The sequence below is a fragment of the Anabas testudineus genome, chromosome 7, assembly GCF_900324465.2.
Source record: "Anabas testudineus chromosome 7, fAnaTes1.2, whole genome shotgun sequence".
Taxonomy (NCBI): Eukaryota; Metazoa; Chordata; class Actinopteri; order Anabantiformes; family Anabantidae; genus Anabas; species Anabas testudineus.
In genome coordinates, this window is record NC_046616.1 from 17,579,815 (window position 1) to 17,596,837 (window position 17,023).

The 17,023-nt window shown below is 41.6% G+C and overlaps 3 protein-coding genes across 6 annotated transcripts; all 3 read right to left on the reverse strand.

The window, feature by feature from the left end:
- Positions 1 to 2,146: 2,146 nt before the first annotated feature.
- mtg2 (mitochondrial ribosome-associated GTPase 2) lies at positions 2,147 to 4,646 on the reverse strand. Its single transcript, XM_026368789.1, has 6 exons — positions 4,243 to 4,646; positions 3,817 to 3,964; positions 3,294 to 3,409; positions 2,967 to 3,185; positions 2,726 to 2,864; positions 2,147 to 2,626 (listed from the first exon to the last, which is right to left on the reverse strand). Exons 1-6 carry the CDS (start codon positions 4,387 to 4,389, stop codon positions 2,232 to 2,234), a joined length of 1,164 nt encoding a protein of 387 aa, XP_026224574.1. The 5' UTR covers positions 4,390 to 4,646; the 3' UTR covers positions 2,147 to 2,231.
- A 534-nt stretch (positions 4,647 to 5,180) lies between these two features.
- On the reverse strand, positions 5,181 to 13,033 carry LOC113167875 (SS18L1 subunit of BAF chromatin remodeling complex). 2 transcript variants are annotated; one of them, XM_026368784.1, is made up of 11 exons: positions 12,947 to 13,033; positions 12,046 to 12,122; positions 11,859 to 11,943; positions 11,503 to 11,635; positions 10,826 to 11,083; positions 9,898 to 10,062; positions 8,723 to 8,824; positions 8,151 to 8,243; positions 7,894 to 8,013; positions 7,681 to 7,808; positions 5,181 to 7,268 (listed from the first exon to the last, which is right to left on the reverse strand). In XM_026368784.1, the coding sequence occupies exons 1-11, from the start codon at positions 13,013 to 13,015 to the stop codon at positions 7,242 to 7,244; spliced, it is 1,257 nt and encodes a 418-aa protein (XP_026224569.1). In that variant the 5' UTR covers positions 13,016 to 13,033; the 3' UTR covers positions 5,181 to 7,241. The 2 variants fall into 2 exon arrangements, with proteins under 2 accessions (XP_026224569.1, XP_026224570.1); XM_026368785.1 differs by lacking the exon at positions 10,826 to 11,083.
- A 650-nt stretch (positions 13,034 to 13,683) lies between these two features.
- lsm14b (LSM family member 14B) lies at positions 13,684 to 17,018 on the reverse strand. 3 transcript variants are annotated; one of them, XM_026368781.1, is made up of 9 exons: positions 16,829 to 17,018; positions 16,504 to 16,676; positions 16,265 to 16,394; positions 15,470 to 15,727; positions 15,249 to 15,335; positions 14,981 to 15,142; positions 14,450 to 14,585; positions 14,199 to 14,360; positions 13,684 to 14,026 (listed from the first exon to the last, which is right to left on the reverse strand). In XM_026368781.1, the coding sequence occupies exons 1-8, from the start codon at positions 16,947 to 16,949 to the stop codon at positions 14,201 to 14,203; spliced, it is 1,227 nt and encodes a 408-aa protein (XP_026224566.1). In that variant the 5' UTR covers positions 16,950 to 17,018; the 3' UTR covers positions 13,684 to 14,026; positions 14,199 to 14,200. The 3 variants fall into 3 exon arrangements, with proteins under 3 accessions (XP_026224566.1, XP_026224567.1, XP_026224565.1); XM_026368782.1 differs by having other exon boundaries at positions 13,684 to 14,360; positions 16,513 to 16,676; XM_026368780.1 differs by having other exon boundaries at positions 13,684 to 14,360.
- Between the last annotated feature and the right edge of the window lie 5 nt (positions 17,019 to 17,023).

Below are 17,023 nucleotides of genomic sequence, written 5' to 3' on the forward strand. Positions count from 1 at the left end.
TGAACTGCAGTATAAAACCTCCAAGTCGTGCTCAGTTGGTGAGAGCTGCTCTTCCACCTGAAAGCCTCTACAAGGACAGTCTAATTACCTCAAAATTGTCCTTCAGGACAGTGCTTCACTGCTAAATCTGACCCTGTGTGCAACCAGATTTGGAGGAGTTAATCACTGATGATATTACATATTATACAATTATTCAGGCAAAGGTAGTCACATTCTGCTGATTACTGAAAAGGAAGGACAATCCTCAAAATCCAAAGTACATTCGCCTTAAGTTCTTTCTTTGAAACAAGAACTACACAAATGCACAAGTAGTACTGTACTTTTACCATTAAACACGCATCAATTAAGGACTGCAAGCAAATCAAGTCATAAACACACATCGGAGTCACCGTGCTTGTGTAGGCTGAAAAGATGAAGTTAAAGGCAGCAGCTATAACCAGAAAACATTCAAAACATGTTGCACACATAGACACAGATGACATGAGGTCAAAGAGCAGCTGTGCCTGACACTACTGTTGTTTTTCATCCCTCTGGAATGACAGCTACTGCACAAGCATAACCTTTTTTCTCCCAGCTTCATGTATTGATGCGTTATTCAATACGATTTCTCCAGTATGCACAAATTGCAGCTTAAGCTGAATTACAGGCAGTGATTTAACCCTCAAAGATGCCATCTGGATTCTATAGAGCTTTTTTTTTTTACCTTAACTACAACAAAATAGCTCAATGTAAACTATAACTCATTAACAATTATGAGACACATGCCCTCTGCTGGTTTATTTAGGAACTGGAAACATTGTATTTTAAACATAAACATTTGATGTACATTTTTCCACCAAACCAGGCTTGCATTTCAAAAAAAGTGAATTCATTTGCATTTTCATGAATGAAATAAGTATTTGATCCCTTTGCAAAACGTGCTTTAGCACAAGGTTTGCACACATCTCAGGGGGAATTTTGGCCCACTCCTCCTTGCAGATCCTCTCCAATGTTTGGCAACTCGAACTTTCAGCTCCCTCCACAGATTTTCTATGGGATTAAGGTCTGGAGACTGACTAGGCCACTCCATGACCTTAATATGCTTCTTCTTGAGCAAGTGATTTGTTGCCTTAGCCGTGTGTTTTGGATCATTGTCATGCTGGAGTACCCAACCACGACCCTTTTCAATGCCCTGACTGAGGGAAGGAGGTTCTCACCCAACATTTGACGGTACATGGCCTCATCCATCCTCCCTTTGATGCGGTGCAATTGTCCTGTCCCCTTGGCAGAAAAACACCCCCAAAGAATAATGTTTCCACCTCCATATGTGACGGTGGGGACGGTGTTTTGGAAGTCATAGGCAGCATTCCTCCTCCTCCAAACACGGCGAGTTAAATTGATGCCAAAGAGCTCGATTTTGGTCTCATCTGACCACAACACTTTTACCTAGTCTTCCTCTGAATCAGTCAGATGTTCAGTGGCAAACTTCAAACGGGCCTGTAGATGGGCTTTCTTGAGCAGGGGGACCTTGCGGGCACAGCAGGATTTCAGTCCTTCGCGGCATAGTGCGTTAACAACTGTTTTTTTGGTGACTATGGTCCCAGCTGCCTTGAGATCATTGACAAGTTCCTCCCGAGTAGTTCTGGGTTGATTCTTCACCGTTCTCATTATAATTGAAACTCCACGAGGTGAGATCTTGCATGGAGCTCCAGACCGAGGGAGAGTGGCAGTTACTTTATGTTTCTTCCATTTGCAAATAATCGCACCAACCGTTGTCACCTTCTGACCCAGCTACTTGGAATCTGGATTGATTGAATGCTTCTGTAGACAGGTCGCTTCTATACAGGTAACGAGCTGAGAGGGCTCCCCATGTCAGCTTGTCACCTGTATAAGATACAACTGGGAGCCAGAGATGTTGCTGGCTGATAGGGGATCAAATACTTATTTCATTCATGAAAACTTTTTTTGAAATGCATTTTTCTGGATTTTTTTTTTATTATTGTTGTGTTTCTCACTGTTCAAATAAACCTACCATTGAAATTATAGACTGATCATTTCTTTGTTAGTGGGCAAACTTACAAAATCAGCTGGGATTCAAATAATTTTTTCCCTGACTTTACTGATCAACTAATCAGTTAATACAAACACGCACAGATCTTTGGTTGGTTTAAACATTTATTAAGAAATTTAAATATATCTTCTATTAGAAATATACACTGTCAGGATGTAGGTAGAGCAAGAGTAAATGGTTTTTACCACCTGGTGGGTTTGTCCTCTCCACTACTGTTTCCTTGGAGGTAGCCGTCATACAGCTCTCTGAGGTGGAGGATGAGCTCCTCTGTATTCTGTCCTGTGAGAGCCGACACAGGGATGACTCGCTCTGTGACCTGGCTCCTTAGAGTCTCAAGCTTCTCCCGGGACTCAGGTAGGTCCATTTTGTTGGCTACGATGGCCTGAGGGCGCTGGGACAAACCAGGCTCGTACTGGTCCAGTTCATAACGCAAGTGCTGGAGCTGCACCCAAGGCTCCTGAGTCGACAGGTCCAGAACAAAGAGAAGAAAACGGCAGCGCTCTATGTGACGCAGAAAAGAAATGCCCAGACCTCGATTTAGATGGGCTCCTCGGATGATGCCTGGGATGTCAGCAACTACACAGAGCAAAATTAAAAACACACAATTTTAAAATGGTCTAAAGCGAGATCTTATTAATCCAACGATACGTAAATGGTTAGTTTAAAGTTAACCACCTGCAACTTGCTCATGATCCCTATACTTTACAATTCCCACGTGTGGATTAAGTGTTGTGAAAGGATAAGCAGCGACAGCAGGCCTGGCATTAGAAATGGCTCTCAGCAGCGATGATTTCCCAGAATTAGGAAAACCCACCTGATGACATATAGAATACAAAGATCATTTCATTACATCTACGGTCGTGAAAAAACCAATGAAGTACATTTTTTATTTCAAGCATAGGCAGCTTGTTCTCACCAGTCCAGCATGTGCCATGGTGCGTAACTCTAATTGAAGGTTCCTTTCCTGGCCCTCCGTTCCAGGGGTTGCTGTCATTGGGGCACGATTCTCATTGGAAAGAAGGAATCGATTCCCTTTTCCACCAGTCCCTCCAAACACAGCCAGATACTCCTGCCCATGCTTGCAAAGATCCACTATAGTTTTGCCTTGTTCCTTGATCACAGTTCCTAAGGGCACCTTTACAAATGAAAAAAAAAAAAAAAACATTAACAGGTTTGATTGTAAGTCAGAGAAAGAAAAGTGTTTTAGATTAAATGTAATTTCCAATCAAATGCACTGACTCACAGAAATGAAGGTTGGGCTACCGTTTCGACCGTAACAGTTCTTGCTTCCCCCGGACTGTCCATCCTCTCCCATGTAAACTGGAACTACATGTGCCAACGATTTGATAAAGCGGTCAGCTGAAATCACACAAAGAAGGATGGTGATCATGAATGCACTGAGCTGTGGCATGACTGGCCACACATGGCCCCGTTTAAAAGACAATTCCTAGGAAAGCAAATGTGGAGATGTCAACAAAATGTAACTACATTATGATCAAGAGGGTGTTCTGAATATACTTTTAATGATTTCACTGTTAATGACATCAGCAACAACCTCCAGAGGGAAGGAGTGAAGGTATCACAATCTACTGTTCACAGAAGACATCATGAACAAAAGTACAGAGGTGACACTAGAAGATGCAAACCACTTTACATCCAAAATACAGGAACTGGCCTCACTGTTCCAAAACTTTAGGAGGGAAATTAATCTATACAAGTCAAGCAGACTATATGGATTCCTTGAACCAGATGACGATCCAACTCACCCTTGATGACGATGCTTCCTCCATCACCTCCATTCCCTCCATCTGGTCCACCAAACTCCTTTCGGGGTTCGCTGTGAAAGCTGCAGGCCCCTTTCCCACCAGACCCTGCCACGAGCCTCACACGGCGATGGTCCACAAAGTGACGGGTCTGCAAGTACAAGCAAGTACACATATCAAGTGACAATCAGAGAGCTGGTCAAGCATCACCAAGTCCTAGCAGAACACAGCATCACATTCAGCAGTGTTTGAAAGTTTTACCAAGAAGTAAAGAACAAAAATGAAACAATCTGTAGATCAGCTTATGGATTTGACACTATATCTTTAGAGGACACCATTAAGGAAATGTCAGAACTAGCAGATCAAATGTAGCCTGTGAGATGTTTTTGGACAAGCATTAGCAAGCACACCGTGTTTACAAATGCTTACCAGCTTCTTCTCTGTCAGCTCCCTCTTCTTCTGGTTTCCTCGGACTTTGGCGCACAGTTTACAGGAGGTGCTGACATCTCTGACTCCTAACATGTGTCCTAAAAGGAACCACCGAGCTTTGCTCACTGTCGACAACGTCGCCAGCATCGTCTCACACACTGATTTGACTCTGTCGTCACGTTAAAGTTACCACCAGCTGCCCAATGTCACCTCGACATCATGTGTAGTAGAGCGTAGGGAGTAAAATTAGATGGCACTGGATGAAGTTATAATCCTAAGAGTTAAAGCGTACATGCATGTATATTAACAAATCAGCAGGTAACTGTCAAACGTAAACTATTTAACACACAAAATGCAGCAGATGTTGCCAAACACGCGTCTCTACGGGATCCGTGCAGGGACAGTTTTTAGTTGTGATCGGGTTTGTGGCGCCCCCTTGTGTGCTGGAGGCTGTATTCATTCTGTAGTACTTGAAATGGGGCAACTCACTCTCTGCATTGATTCCATTTCCAGGTGTTTGAAATATCAATAAACCCCCTCATTCATGCACAAATTTCCTGAAAAGAGACAACATTAAAGCTATTTAACATGTTCTACAGTGGCACCCCCATTCTCGCTTTATTGACTCCAGGTTTGTAGTGTTTCACTAACTTGTTCCAGCACAACATTTTATGTTTATTGGGTGTGTTCAATAAAGACAAGACAATGCTATGACTGAGTTTGTTTTACCGTCTTAGAAATTTCTTGTTTGTTTATATATATGAATAGAGTAAAAATAAACACTTGGACTAGACAAATATTGGCACAGATCAAATTGCATCTTAACCAATAAATGCAGAAAACTTTCTTTTGTTTGCCATAACTATGTTTGATAAATAAAATGACCATCATCATCATCATTGTAAGTAAACAAAAGGCAGACATACAAAAGGTGAATGTCAGTTTATTTTTATATAACAAACAGTAACAAAAGACAGCAGAAAAGATCAGGCAATGCAGTCTTACAATAGATAAGTAGATAACATTCATATTTGGATTACCTCCCACCAAACCTCCTCTCACTCACTCGCTCTTTCACTTTCTCTAGCATACATGCCAACACACACACACACACACACACACACACACACACAGAAACACACAAGCAAAGCGTACCTCCCACATCAGTGATGACACACTACAAAGAACTGGAAAAGACTTGTCATACATGTTCAGTTCACAGTAAAACAAAACACTGACACTTATTCATTGTAGTATAGAGAAGCCTGTGATTGTCACTGTTGAGTGGTAAGTAGTTATTTAGCTGTTTAACAGCCAGGTATCCTCTAATCTTTATTAACCCTGCAAAATGACTGCATTTACTGAATTATGCTATTTTACCCCTCTGAGGTACGGTGAGTTACAACAAGATTTACTGCACAGCTGAACCCTTAAAGTCACACTAATAATCTGTATTACTGACCAAACAGTAAGAAACATTGATACATGAAATGATCAGCTGAGCTGTCTGACTTCTTTCAAATAAATAAATTCTAAAATAAACAACATAATATGTGCCCATTTGATAGATAGATAGATAGATAGATAGATAGATAGATAGATAGATAGTGTGCTTGTCCATCATCTAAAAATTCACCCTCTATAACCCTTTAACATTTGTCTTATTTTTAGAAATTATTTCTATTGCCTAATACAACATTTCATCTTAGTAGTCTAAGTATTTACTGAAAAAAAGAAGTACTTAACATATGATATTTCATTTGAAGCCCACAACATAACCCACAATAATAAGACAAAACCAACCCCAGTTGTTGCCATCATATGTCAAGAAACAGAAAATCCTAATATAAAGTGTAAGCTAACCATAATAACCAGCTCCAACATGACCGACTGAGTGTATTGCACATATTGAAGTAGAGGTGCAGGACATGTTACTGCTCTGTTCCTGTGTTACTTTGGCTTTTTGAGAATTGTTTGCTAAAAACAGACTGAATTGCACTACAATACAAATTATCGGACAATACATACACTGTCACTGCAAAATAAAGTGCAGACAAAGTGGCGATGTGTGTGTGTGTTTTTTTTTTTTCATGTTAAAACTGCTACAGAATGGCATCAGAGTTGTGTAACGCCTCTTAACCCTGCACAGTAAATATACGGTATGTCTGTGCAGAGAAATGCCATTGAAAATATAGCTCAAAAATACTACCACAATGTATGATTATCAGGAACAAGGACATAAACTTTTAAATCTCGATCAGTCAGCTACCTATTGTCTATTACCTCAGTAAGACATATGTAGAGATTGAAAACACATAATGTTAGACCACACAGCAACACATCACAGTTGGACTAATACAGACAAACCCCCCTGATCAGAGTCAGGGTTAGGGACCAACATTTTCACCTTCGTAAATTACGTTCCCTTATTGTGACACACAGAGTAGAACATGTCTGTACTAGGACTTAAAACAAGACCTGGACCAAGTCTATTAGATAAACATCAAGGAACATTTCCTCCAAGGCTAATTTGCTTTTTATAGCCATGGGCTCACAAACCACAGAACTACTCTGTGCACCAATAAAAGAAAAAACAGTAAAAGAAGAGGCTTGTAAAATGAAAAAAATCAGGCAGGGATAAAGTTAAGTAAAAGGCAATGAAAGAAAATAAAGAATATAAGCAGGATGCTGAGGTTTTTCTAATATTACTACTCATTTTAGTGTTGTGTTTAATCCATATGGAAGGTATTCACTGACTGTCTGAATTCTACAAGCACCCTGAAGCTCGTGTGACTGTAGCACTGCACCAGCTGAAGCTACATAGCTACCAAAATAGATGAGGAAAGCATAACAGTACTTTTTTCCCCTCAGCTAAATGATAAAGAGAGGATAATAATAATGACAGGATAACAATCTGATCATGTTCCAAATCTTCTAAATCCTTTCAGCTGGACCCAGCAAATCACTGTTGAACCGTTCCAAGAAAACAGCGTGGTACCTTATTGCTGATAATTTCCATACTGACCCTGCAAAGTAATGAGATTACACTGAGAGACTGGATTGTGTTGCATACATTGCCTTTCTTTTCTTATTATTTTATTAATACAGACACACACACACACAGCATATATGTACCTTATCTTTTACCCCACTATTGCTCCATGCATTAGCATTACTGATGTTTAAGTCTTAATTATATTTATGTATACTGATTATAACTAAAAACAGTATTTGAAAAATAAGAAAGTGCAATAACATGTGCTAGCATATGCCTGAACAAACTAATTATTGAATTAGTACGGTATGGCCTGAGGCATCTCTGGTAGCTGCAACAGTCACTAGTGTTTCCTACATTTTGTCCAAATGTGACTGATTTAATACAGAAAACAGGCATTTTAACACTTCATATACATATTTTTATGTTCATTAGTGATGTACCTGTTCATATGCGTATGGCCTCTGTGTCTGTGGCCCAGGGCCTCCTTGGGAGGAGCGGTAGGAGCCATACTGTTGGCTTTGACCCTGTTGATACTGAGAATACTGGGAAGAGCCACCCTGACCAGAACCTGTAACGAAAGGGATGCACTGAATACATGTGTTTATTTGTAGATATGTACACGCTGCTGTGGGCTGTGGATTGTTCTTTCTAACCGTATCCTTGTGGTTGTCCTCCGTAGCCTTGTTGAGAAGAGTATTGCTGCTGACTGAAGGGCTGCTGCTGGCCAGAGCCCTGCTGATACTGAGCCTGCTGTTGACTGTACTGAGCGTTACCTGAAGGTGCATATGCACACGTACATACATCATCAGTAAGCACGTTGTTATAGTTTTCATTTGAAGCAATTGGACAAGCTGAGGTGTGAATTTGTAGAGAAAAATCGACAAAACATATGGTTTGAAATTACTGGTACCTCCTTCATAGTAATGTTGGGAAGATTCATCAAAAGACCTCTCATAGCCTTGCTCACCATATGAAGACTGTGGATATGAATACTCTCCATGACCTGTAGAGAACATGATTGGGGACATGCAGAAACTCCTGTGCAAAACCAAAACCCACGTACATACTGAAAGTAAATTATTAAAATATGAAACTACAAACAATATGTATCAAGGCGTCACACTTCAACGTCATGCAGAAAGCACACAGAAACACCCTGGAAGAGGTTTACGGTTTATGGCTCCTCGACATATTGCTACAACGCTCTCTGAAATCTGAAATTTCGGCACACCAAAGGGGACAGTATGGACACAGACACACTGAGAAGAAACAGAATTGAGACTAATGTCAGTCTTAGTTTTGCATCTCCCACAATAAGGGAAAAAGACAATGACTGGAAAGAAGAGCTGAGGATTCAGCACTGTGTGGAATATGGGTCCGGCCTGTGAAATAGTGTTGAAGTGGTATGACCTACAGTATAATGGGTGGGGGGTTGTGTGTTTGAGAGCTGTGTGTACAAAGTTAATGGATGTGCATGATTACCATCAGGGTAATACTGCTGGTTTATGGGCTCGCTGGAGCTCTGAGTGTGTCCATACTGCTCTCCGTAGAACTCGTCTTGTCCCATGTACTGCTGTGCTGATCCTGCAAGACAGGTGACACCACGATTGGTTAAACAGTTGGTTGGACCAATTGCCCGCGGGAACTAAAGGGGCTGTTCCCCAATTTAGGCAAGTGTGTGTTTGTGCTTTTGTATGTATTTAAAATAGTGAAAGACAAATACAATAGTATTAACGACTTTCTTGAAAGTCATCGTTTCATTAATAGTAGTTAAGAAAAAGAAGAAGAAAAACATTTGATAGAGTAAATTAAAAATGTATCATATTAGCCTATTATGTGCATAACTGCATACAATTTAAGTGATGATGATTGGACAAGTGGTGAAATAATAATGTGAAGAAAGCTGTTTTGGACCAACTGAAATTTTAGAAACTATAATAAAAGTGGAGCGATTGCATGGAAAATTATAGAAGGTGTAATTTCGAGGAGTTACAGAAAGCCAGTTATCAGGGAGAATCTGACCTCTGGTGGTGTGCAGAAACTCCAGATTCCACTAATTCCTTTTCCCTCTCTATTCTATCAAACAACCTCAGACAACCACCAGATCAGATGCATTGAAAAGCCATTTGCAGTCTAATTTCCTTTCCAAACCATGATGAACCCAAAAGTTTCCAAACATAGAGATGAGCTTAACTTCTGCAACAATAGGAAAACATATCATACGTATCAGATAATTACTGACATCACCAGGGAGCCACAACTGACGAGGAATCCTAGCAACAGCCCCACAGCCAGTCAGGGTATGGCTGGTGAGTGAGCCACGCAGGTTGGCTTACTACAAGCAACCATAACACCATTATATCTATACCTATATATATATATATATATATATATATATATATATATATATATATCCAATATAACTATTACTCTAACTTTATGAAACACTTAGCAACAATCAGGACAAACATAGCATTTCTAACAATACTGAAACTCAGAGCCACACTTGGATACCACTTGACCATTTCAGTCCAAACAGTTCCACACTCAAACACATCCATGTGTGTTGTACTACAACACTTAAACACACCACAAACATTCACACTTGTGGAGCCCATTGTTAAACCCAAGTAGCATAGCGAGGTTTCACCACCTACCTTGCTGTGAAGAGCGGTAGGATCCCATTGGCCTCTGAGACATCATGCTATTTCCTTGATTGCCCTGACCCATCATGCCCATGGCTTGCTGTCCCTGATAGTGTTGGCCTCCAGCCTGGGCAGAGGAGTAGTGTGGAGTGGCAGATTGTTGGTGCATCATGGAGACTGGGAAGGAGGTGGGATTATGGGGGAGAGATCTCATACATTAATATACACAGACGCACTCAATGTATGTATCAGCATTAGCATTCAGTAGCGTACACAGCATTCCCAGAACTGAGACTGGCAGAAATGTGCATAATTAAGCTGACAAATAAACAGATGTAGGAGGGCAATCAGGGCACAGGGGAAAGCCACAAAGGGCCCCTAGCAGTCAGCACTTTGAGGAGAAGCTTTCAAGATTCTGCTCTGAAGTATAAATGCAAACAAAGCGAGTGAAGTCATTGCACAAGCAGAGGTACAGTAGATACACATGGACATCCAGGGAGAGGAGGGCTGCATCTCAGAGTCAGGGGTCAGAGATTAAAGGAGGAAAACCCTGGAGCAGAAAGAGGAAGGGAGGAGGTGGAAGGTGGGCCTCAGTGATGAACTGAATGTGTTTGGTTATTTTACTGGTTACACTGGATCAAGAGATAATTAACACATCGATTAGTGCAAATATGCATGCAGGCAAATGTCTAAAGCAAGTTCAATGGGCTGTTTTTCCTACATATTCAGAAGAAATTAAACTCATCAAACTTCATCATATGGGTTCTACCTTACCGTACCCTGAACACTGTCAACACTACTTTCAAAACTCATGTTCCAAATCTTGCTAAATAACAATGTAAATATCGAATCAGACATCGTTAAACGTTTTAGTGTCTTCAGTTCATAGGCCTTTCCACAAAAATGAACTGACTTCTGGGCCCCTCTATACCTGGCTCACCTTGGTTGGACTGCATGTTGAGGTTGTTGCGGGAGGAGGAGGAAGAGGAGGATGAGGATGTGGAAGAAGAAGAAGAGGAAGAGCCATAGCTGTGCCCAGGGCCCTGGATCATACTGCCCTGGGACGAAGGCGCAGCATGGCTGTAGCCGGAGGCTGAGGCTGAGCTACCGTAGCTGTTGGCGGGCAGGCTGAGGGATGTGGAGGGAATAGACGACTGCACCTGACCAGACTGTTGCTGCATGGGGGCATGGCTGGGGCCTGACGACACACACGCACAGTCAGAGCAGCCAGTACACATTCCTATGTGGTACCATAGCATGTTAATCATGGACCCACATTCAGTTCATCTTCACAGGAAGCTTGAGTGGTTGTACAAGGATGGACTAATGTGGATTAGTGATGCGTGTAAAAACTGATTAGAAACAGAAAGACAGCAAAAGTCATAAGACCCTAAACACTAGCAGGGAATTAGACAATGGGAAATAGAGCTATTGTGTTTGTCAAGACATGACGTCTTCACACAAACATGCAGCAACATGAGGGTTGAGGGGTCAAACCAGCACTCAAGACAGAGGACGGACAACAAGATGGAGCTGTGTGCACACCATATCTGTGGTTTGTGTGGAAACACGGACCAGGGTTTATCTGCAAAACACGCATTTGTGATGGACTCTCACCGTTACTCATTTGGCTCTGCATCAGTGATGTTGGGGGAAGTCCTGGTGCCATGTTGTCATTGAGGTTGCTTGGACCGTGTCCCCCGCTCTGACCCATCCCTCCAGGACCCATCGACATACTGGGAGTAGGAGGCTGAAAGTAGAGAGTTGTGTTAATAACGGCACTGACAATGTGTTCATTTTGTTTTTACCACTATGTATGCATCACTGTTGGCATATATATGTGTCTATATCCTGTGTGTTAGTGAATTACTAGATATACATATTTAGATTTCCTAGCAGATGGAAAAGGTTGGATGGTCGGAGTGATGGGAAATCCACTGTTACATGTTCTGGACACATTGTGAAGGACTCACCGCAGGTAGTAGTGACTGCATATTTTGATTCGAATCTGCTATTGTGGCCAAGTAAACAAGATTTCTGTGCAGGACTTGCTGATACCTGGAGGGGGAAAAAAATGAAAAAAATGAAATAGCAATGCTTAGTCATGCATGCTTTAATGTAGAATTTACAAGACACTGGTCAGGAAGAAAAGAAACCTACTGTGTGCATTCAGCTGTCTTGCCTTTGCTTTGGTACTCCATTATACGTTGTATTAAATGTTGGTTTTCATCCAGCATCTTAGGGAGACAACAAACCCATTTCACTTCACAGTTTCGTGTCACAGTTTCCTATTAAAACATTAGTGATGCTGTCCTGGATTCTCGGAACTTCAACGAGCCTGGAACAGTTTTTTTTTTTCTGGGTCAGCTTCCTCTCTCTCTCTTTTTTTTCATAACGAAGCCAAATGAAACTGCAGCTTCTCCTGGTCTTTATTTAGGACACGATTTCAAAGTCCCTGTTTTAAGGATGGGTGCCCCCCCCCCCAAACAATCCATGAAAACGGTTCAGTCAAGGATAAAAGCAGGAGCAGAGCAAAGGGCTTAGTTTCCTTCCATCCTATTACAGTGCGATTCTTAATGCATAGCCACTATCTCTCTCTCTCCCTCTCTCTCTCTATATATATATTAGCCTATTTATATGCAACAAGAGGCTCTCTGCAATCTACAACTGTTAAAGCCCAGCCAATGTGCTGTTATTATAAAAAAAAAAAAAAAAAAAAAAGAGTGGAAACAAGTGACAGATACTAGAGCTGACATGTTATCCATCAAAATATTCATCGCGCGTCTGAGAAAAGCAGAAAATAACAGCATCACTCAGACGCGGAGATCCTGCCTGAGCTGAGCCTATAGCAGGCGCCTACATCACCGCCATGGCTTTGTTTGGTTCACACCTTCGCTTCACTGTAACGTTACAATACCAGTTGCCATTTGTCCCGATATTCGCCACACGCTTTACTTTCCCCTCGCACAAGCGCTGGACACGCACGCTCCCACCCAGGCGACAATATTAAATCCCATTAAATCTCTCCTCCTCCTCCCCCCCCCTCCCTCTCTTTATTTACCTTTTGAATGGTTTGCTGTGTCACCTCCCCTTTACTCCTGGGGCGCGCCGATGAAAATGCCACCGACATGTTGTCATGTGGGAAATAAAAGCGCTTCTTTTATTCTAATATTTATTATCTTGAGCGCTGCCCTCTATTTGGTTACATCGTTTCTCCACTGCCAGGGAATAGGGGGTAGTGACCTGCCAGCGCCGAGTCATCAGGGGAAGAAAATAAGAAAAGACTGGATTTCTCTGAACGCAATTAAACGTATTACTTTGAAGAACGCATTGTTGATTCGTCGTGTGCAAATTACGACACAGATAATGAGGATTTACATGATGGGGGCAAAAGCCCTCTCCCTCAGTGTTTGGTATAGCCCGGGTAGTGAGTAGCCTACCACTTTCCCCTCACTGTAGACGGGGTATCCTTTGATTCATGAAAGCCAATCAGCCCACGCTGGAGCTTTACACTGGTCAGTGCCCAGAAGGACCGAGGAACAGGTAAAGAGTGGCAGCAAAAGGTGTGTGCGTTTTTCCATAAACCTTAAAATACCACAGTGACAGGTTTATCACCCGACACCTGCTGAGCGTCCCCTAATTTGGAGTCCCATATAAGACCTAGTCATTAAAACACAAGGAGCACCCCTACTTAAAAATAAAATACATACACTTTGTGAATGTTGTTTACATATATTGCAAAAACCTACATGTCACAGACTATAGCCTCAAAGGAGTAGGAGACAAAGGCATCAGCGATTTCCAGTTTATTATTCTCACTTGTTGCTTTGATACAGCGTTTAAATATATTTAAGTTCATTTTTATACATTTATAGCATACAATATTGAAAAGAAAAAAAAAAAGTGTATAAACTACGATGAGTACTCTGTAAACTCTTAACACGAAACTAATACATTTAGGAGTGAAATATCTCAAGCAACAGAAAACTAAACCTAAAAACATTCACTTCCCATTTAACAAAGAAAAAAAAAAAAATCTCTTCAGACATATTCAGAGGGGAAAAAAATGTCACATGCAATGCATTTATTGAGCCATACATCCATACTCAAAATGGGGGCTATATGACAAGAGGACTCAGGACTGCCATGGGGAGTAAAAAAAGAACAAAAGAAAATCTTCAGTGTCAACAGGGCTGAGTTTGATCATGACAAAAGACGCCAACACAAGTAAACTGGTTAATAACTGCATTTGTTATCTAGAAAAGAAATCATCATTAGGTTTGGGGCTGGGGTTTCTATAGCAACAAACTGACCTTTACAGCTGTTCACGCCTGGTTCTATAAGGAGGCTGAATCTGAGCAGCACCCTTTCCTCTTCGTCCAGTATATCCACCCCTGAAGCCCTGTCCCCTCAGAAACCGTCCAGGGACCCCAAAAGTCTCCAGATTGCGCTTCCGCTCATCTGCCCATGTTAGTCTGAAGTGAGAAATGGGCACAACTCTGCAGCTCGACATAGTGGCAGAACGCTTAACTTAGTATTGATGAAAAGGGGCCGGAGTTTTTACCTGAACTTATTATCAGACGAGATGTTGTCAAAGAAAGACTTTGCTTTGTCGTAGTAGCATTTTGGTCCAAAAGGATCATCCTCTGCAGTTGAGGGCAACTCTTCTTTTACCATCTCTTCCCCCTGATCATTTCCTTCTGCAGACAGAAACATTCAAGATTAAAGATTCAAAAACATTCATCCCATAGGAATATTCCTCACTAAACATCCACTTTAACTATACTATTAAGAACTAAGCAGAGTAAATGGGTCTTAACCAATTCCCTGATTTACCTCATGCTTACCAACCATCCAAATCCTACACTGAGCAATAGCAAACCACCGTTCTCAATTTCCTTATTTTGAATGCACACAAGTTTGTAGCCGTTTCAAAACAATTGGAACAACAACAATTTTAATGATAAATTAGCATTTTATTTTAATAAACCATTAGCATTTTGAACCGTAGTGTACAATCACTGCCAAGGTGTTGATCCTGGCGACAGAATCAGCCGTGCACTAGTGAATGGATCACGTGAACTGATGAACCAACCTTTCACAGTCATCCTGTCCTGCCCCTCCATCAACATTTCTTCCTTCATAAACTGTGCATTTGAGGAGTCAAAATCAAAGTCTGTGTCAAACTTAAGGGTGGCAGTTGGAACATTGGCCACAATCAGCTGGCCTCTACTGCGGTTCCTGCGCCTCCGGGGTCCTAGAATTAAAGTGTAAAGAATTAGAGAAAAAAAAAATAATAAATGCACTTTATAGGCAAGTATATAGAGATTTCTACTCTTACAAATCTGTTGTATAACACATACCTTGTCTTCTTCTGGGTGGTGGTCTGTTTTCATCATTCTCCGGCACGGTTTCCTGCTGAGCACTGGGCACACCTCGGCCTGGCTTTGCTTCAATAAAACAAATCAAATAAAAACCACACATTTATACTGTTCTAGCAAAGGAGCTTACAAAATTGTAAAAAGTTTTTCCTTTTAATCGTGAAAGAACGAGTTTATTTGCTTCAGCAAATCGTCATGCTTACTGGTGGTTCCTGTGTCCTTTCCTTTCTGGGAACCGTCACCTCTGGGCCTTTGGGCCCATCTCCTCTCCCTCGGTTGTTGCTGTTGCTGTTGCTGTTGCTGCATCTGCTGCTGCTGCAGCTGCATCTGTTGCAGCTGCTTCTCCTGCTCCTGGGATGCAGGGAAACCTCTTCTCTGTCTAGACCTTTCCATTTGGAGAGTTTGAACACCCTTCTCCACCGTGGGGCCTCTTCTAACATGTAAGCCTGGAAGTATGGATCCTGCACAAAGTGCATGGCATCTTATTCAAGTTTTTTTTTTTTTTTTTTAGTCCACCTTAAAAGTGGCAATTGCTGTTAATACTCAGGATTGTAAATGAATCATTCAGGATGATTCTCACAATTACCTGGGAACATGGCACAATCACGATTCTAATAACCATTTCTGCAGCATCACAAACTCAGATTTGACCGGAAACATCACAGGGCATCATTATTGTGAATGTTAAATGTACTGTGGCATTCCTTTTCTATACCCTCTTGAACATTACATATTACACATATTCCCACTAAGTTTCTACAGCTTTTATTTTGAAGGTCTAATGCAGTTTTATTTATTATTTTTTGCATAAAATCTTTCAATTTTGATGAAAGACATTACAGGCCATTATAATCCAGCTTCTCGTCGTCGGAACAATGCCCTCTAAAGGCGCAATACCACATTTAAGGTGGACAGAAATAAATAAATAAATGGAATAAGACATTAAAAGTAAGGCCTGTTCATAGACTTCAGTAATGCATGTGTGCTCACTGACTTACCAAGACCAAGAGCTGCAGCATACTGTTGGTTAAGTAGAGAGCTGGCAGCAAGCTGGTTGTAGGCAGGCACGTTAAGGGGGCTAAATGGTCCAAGACCTGCATAGGCACCTGAAGACCCTGCACTGGAAGACTGAACAAAAGGTGTTAAAACCATTTCACTTCTCCAAAAAGTGTAGATTGCTTCTTATTTAAAGAACAGAAGACTCTCCAGATGTGGGATGCGGAGGGGGGGTACATACTTCTTGTACCTGTATTATGGCAGGATCCGGAGGGAGGCCATGGTGAGACCTCGGGGGTTCACACAGTGTGATATCCTTTATATCACTTCCCCGGAAAGTGATGTATTCATAAATATCATCTTTGGGTGGTGTCGGCCTGTCAGTGGGTCGGCCCTCTGTCCCAAAACACTTCACTGGTGGAAAGACAATGTTCAATAAAGTCATCAGGGACATCCGCGATGCAATAGCGCTGCTGTCTTTTTAAGCCTATAAAAACTGAGCAAACAAAACAAAACAGAAGCACATGTTTCTTTTCCAGGCTGTACACGGGCCCCAGACCACTCACCTTTTGCCAGCACCACCGTGGAGTTCGCTTTATCGATTGTATACAAAATCCCCTCATAACGATTTTGGGCTTTCGAAATCAACCCTATTTTACAGCCAATATACGGCTTTGCAGAGCTCATGGTTAGAGACTATTCAAGCCAGCTGCATTTAAATATCCACAGGAACTCACATCACGCACCAGCATTGAAGCCAC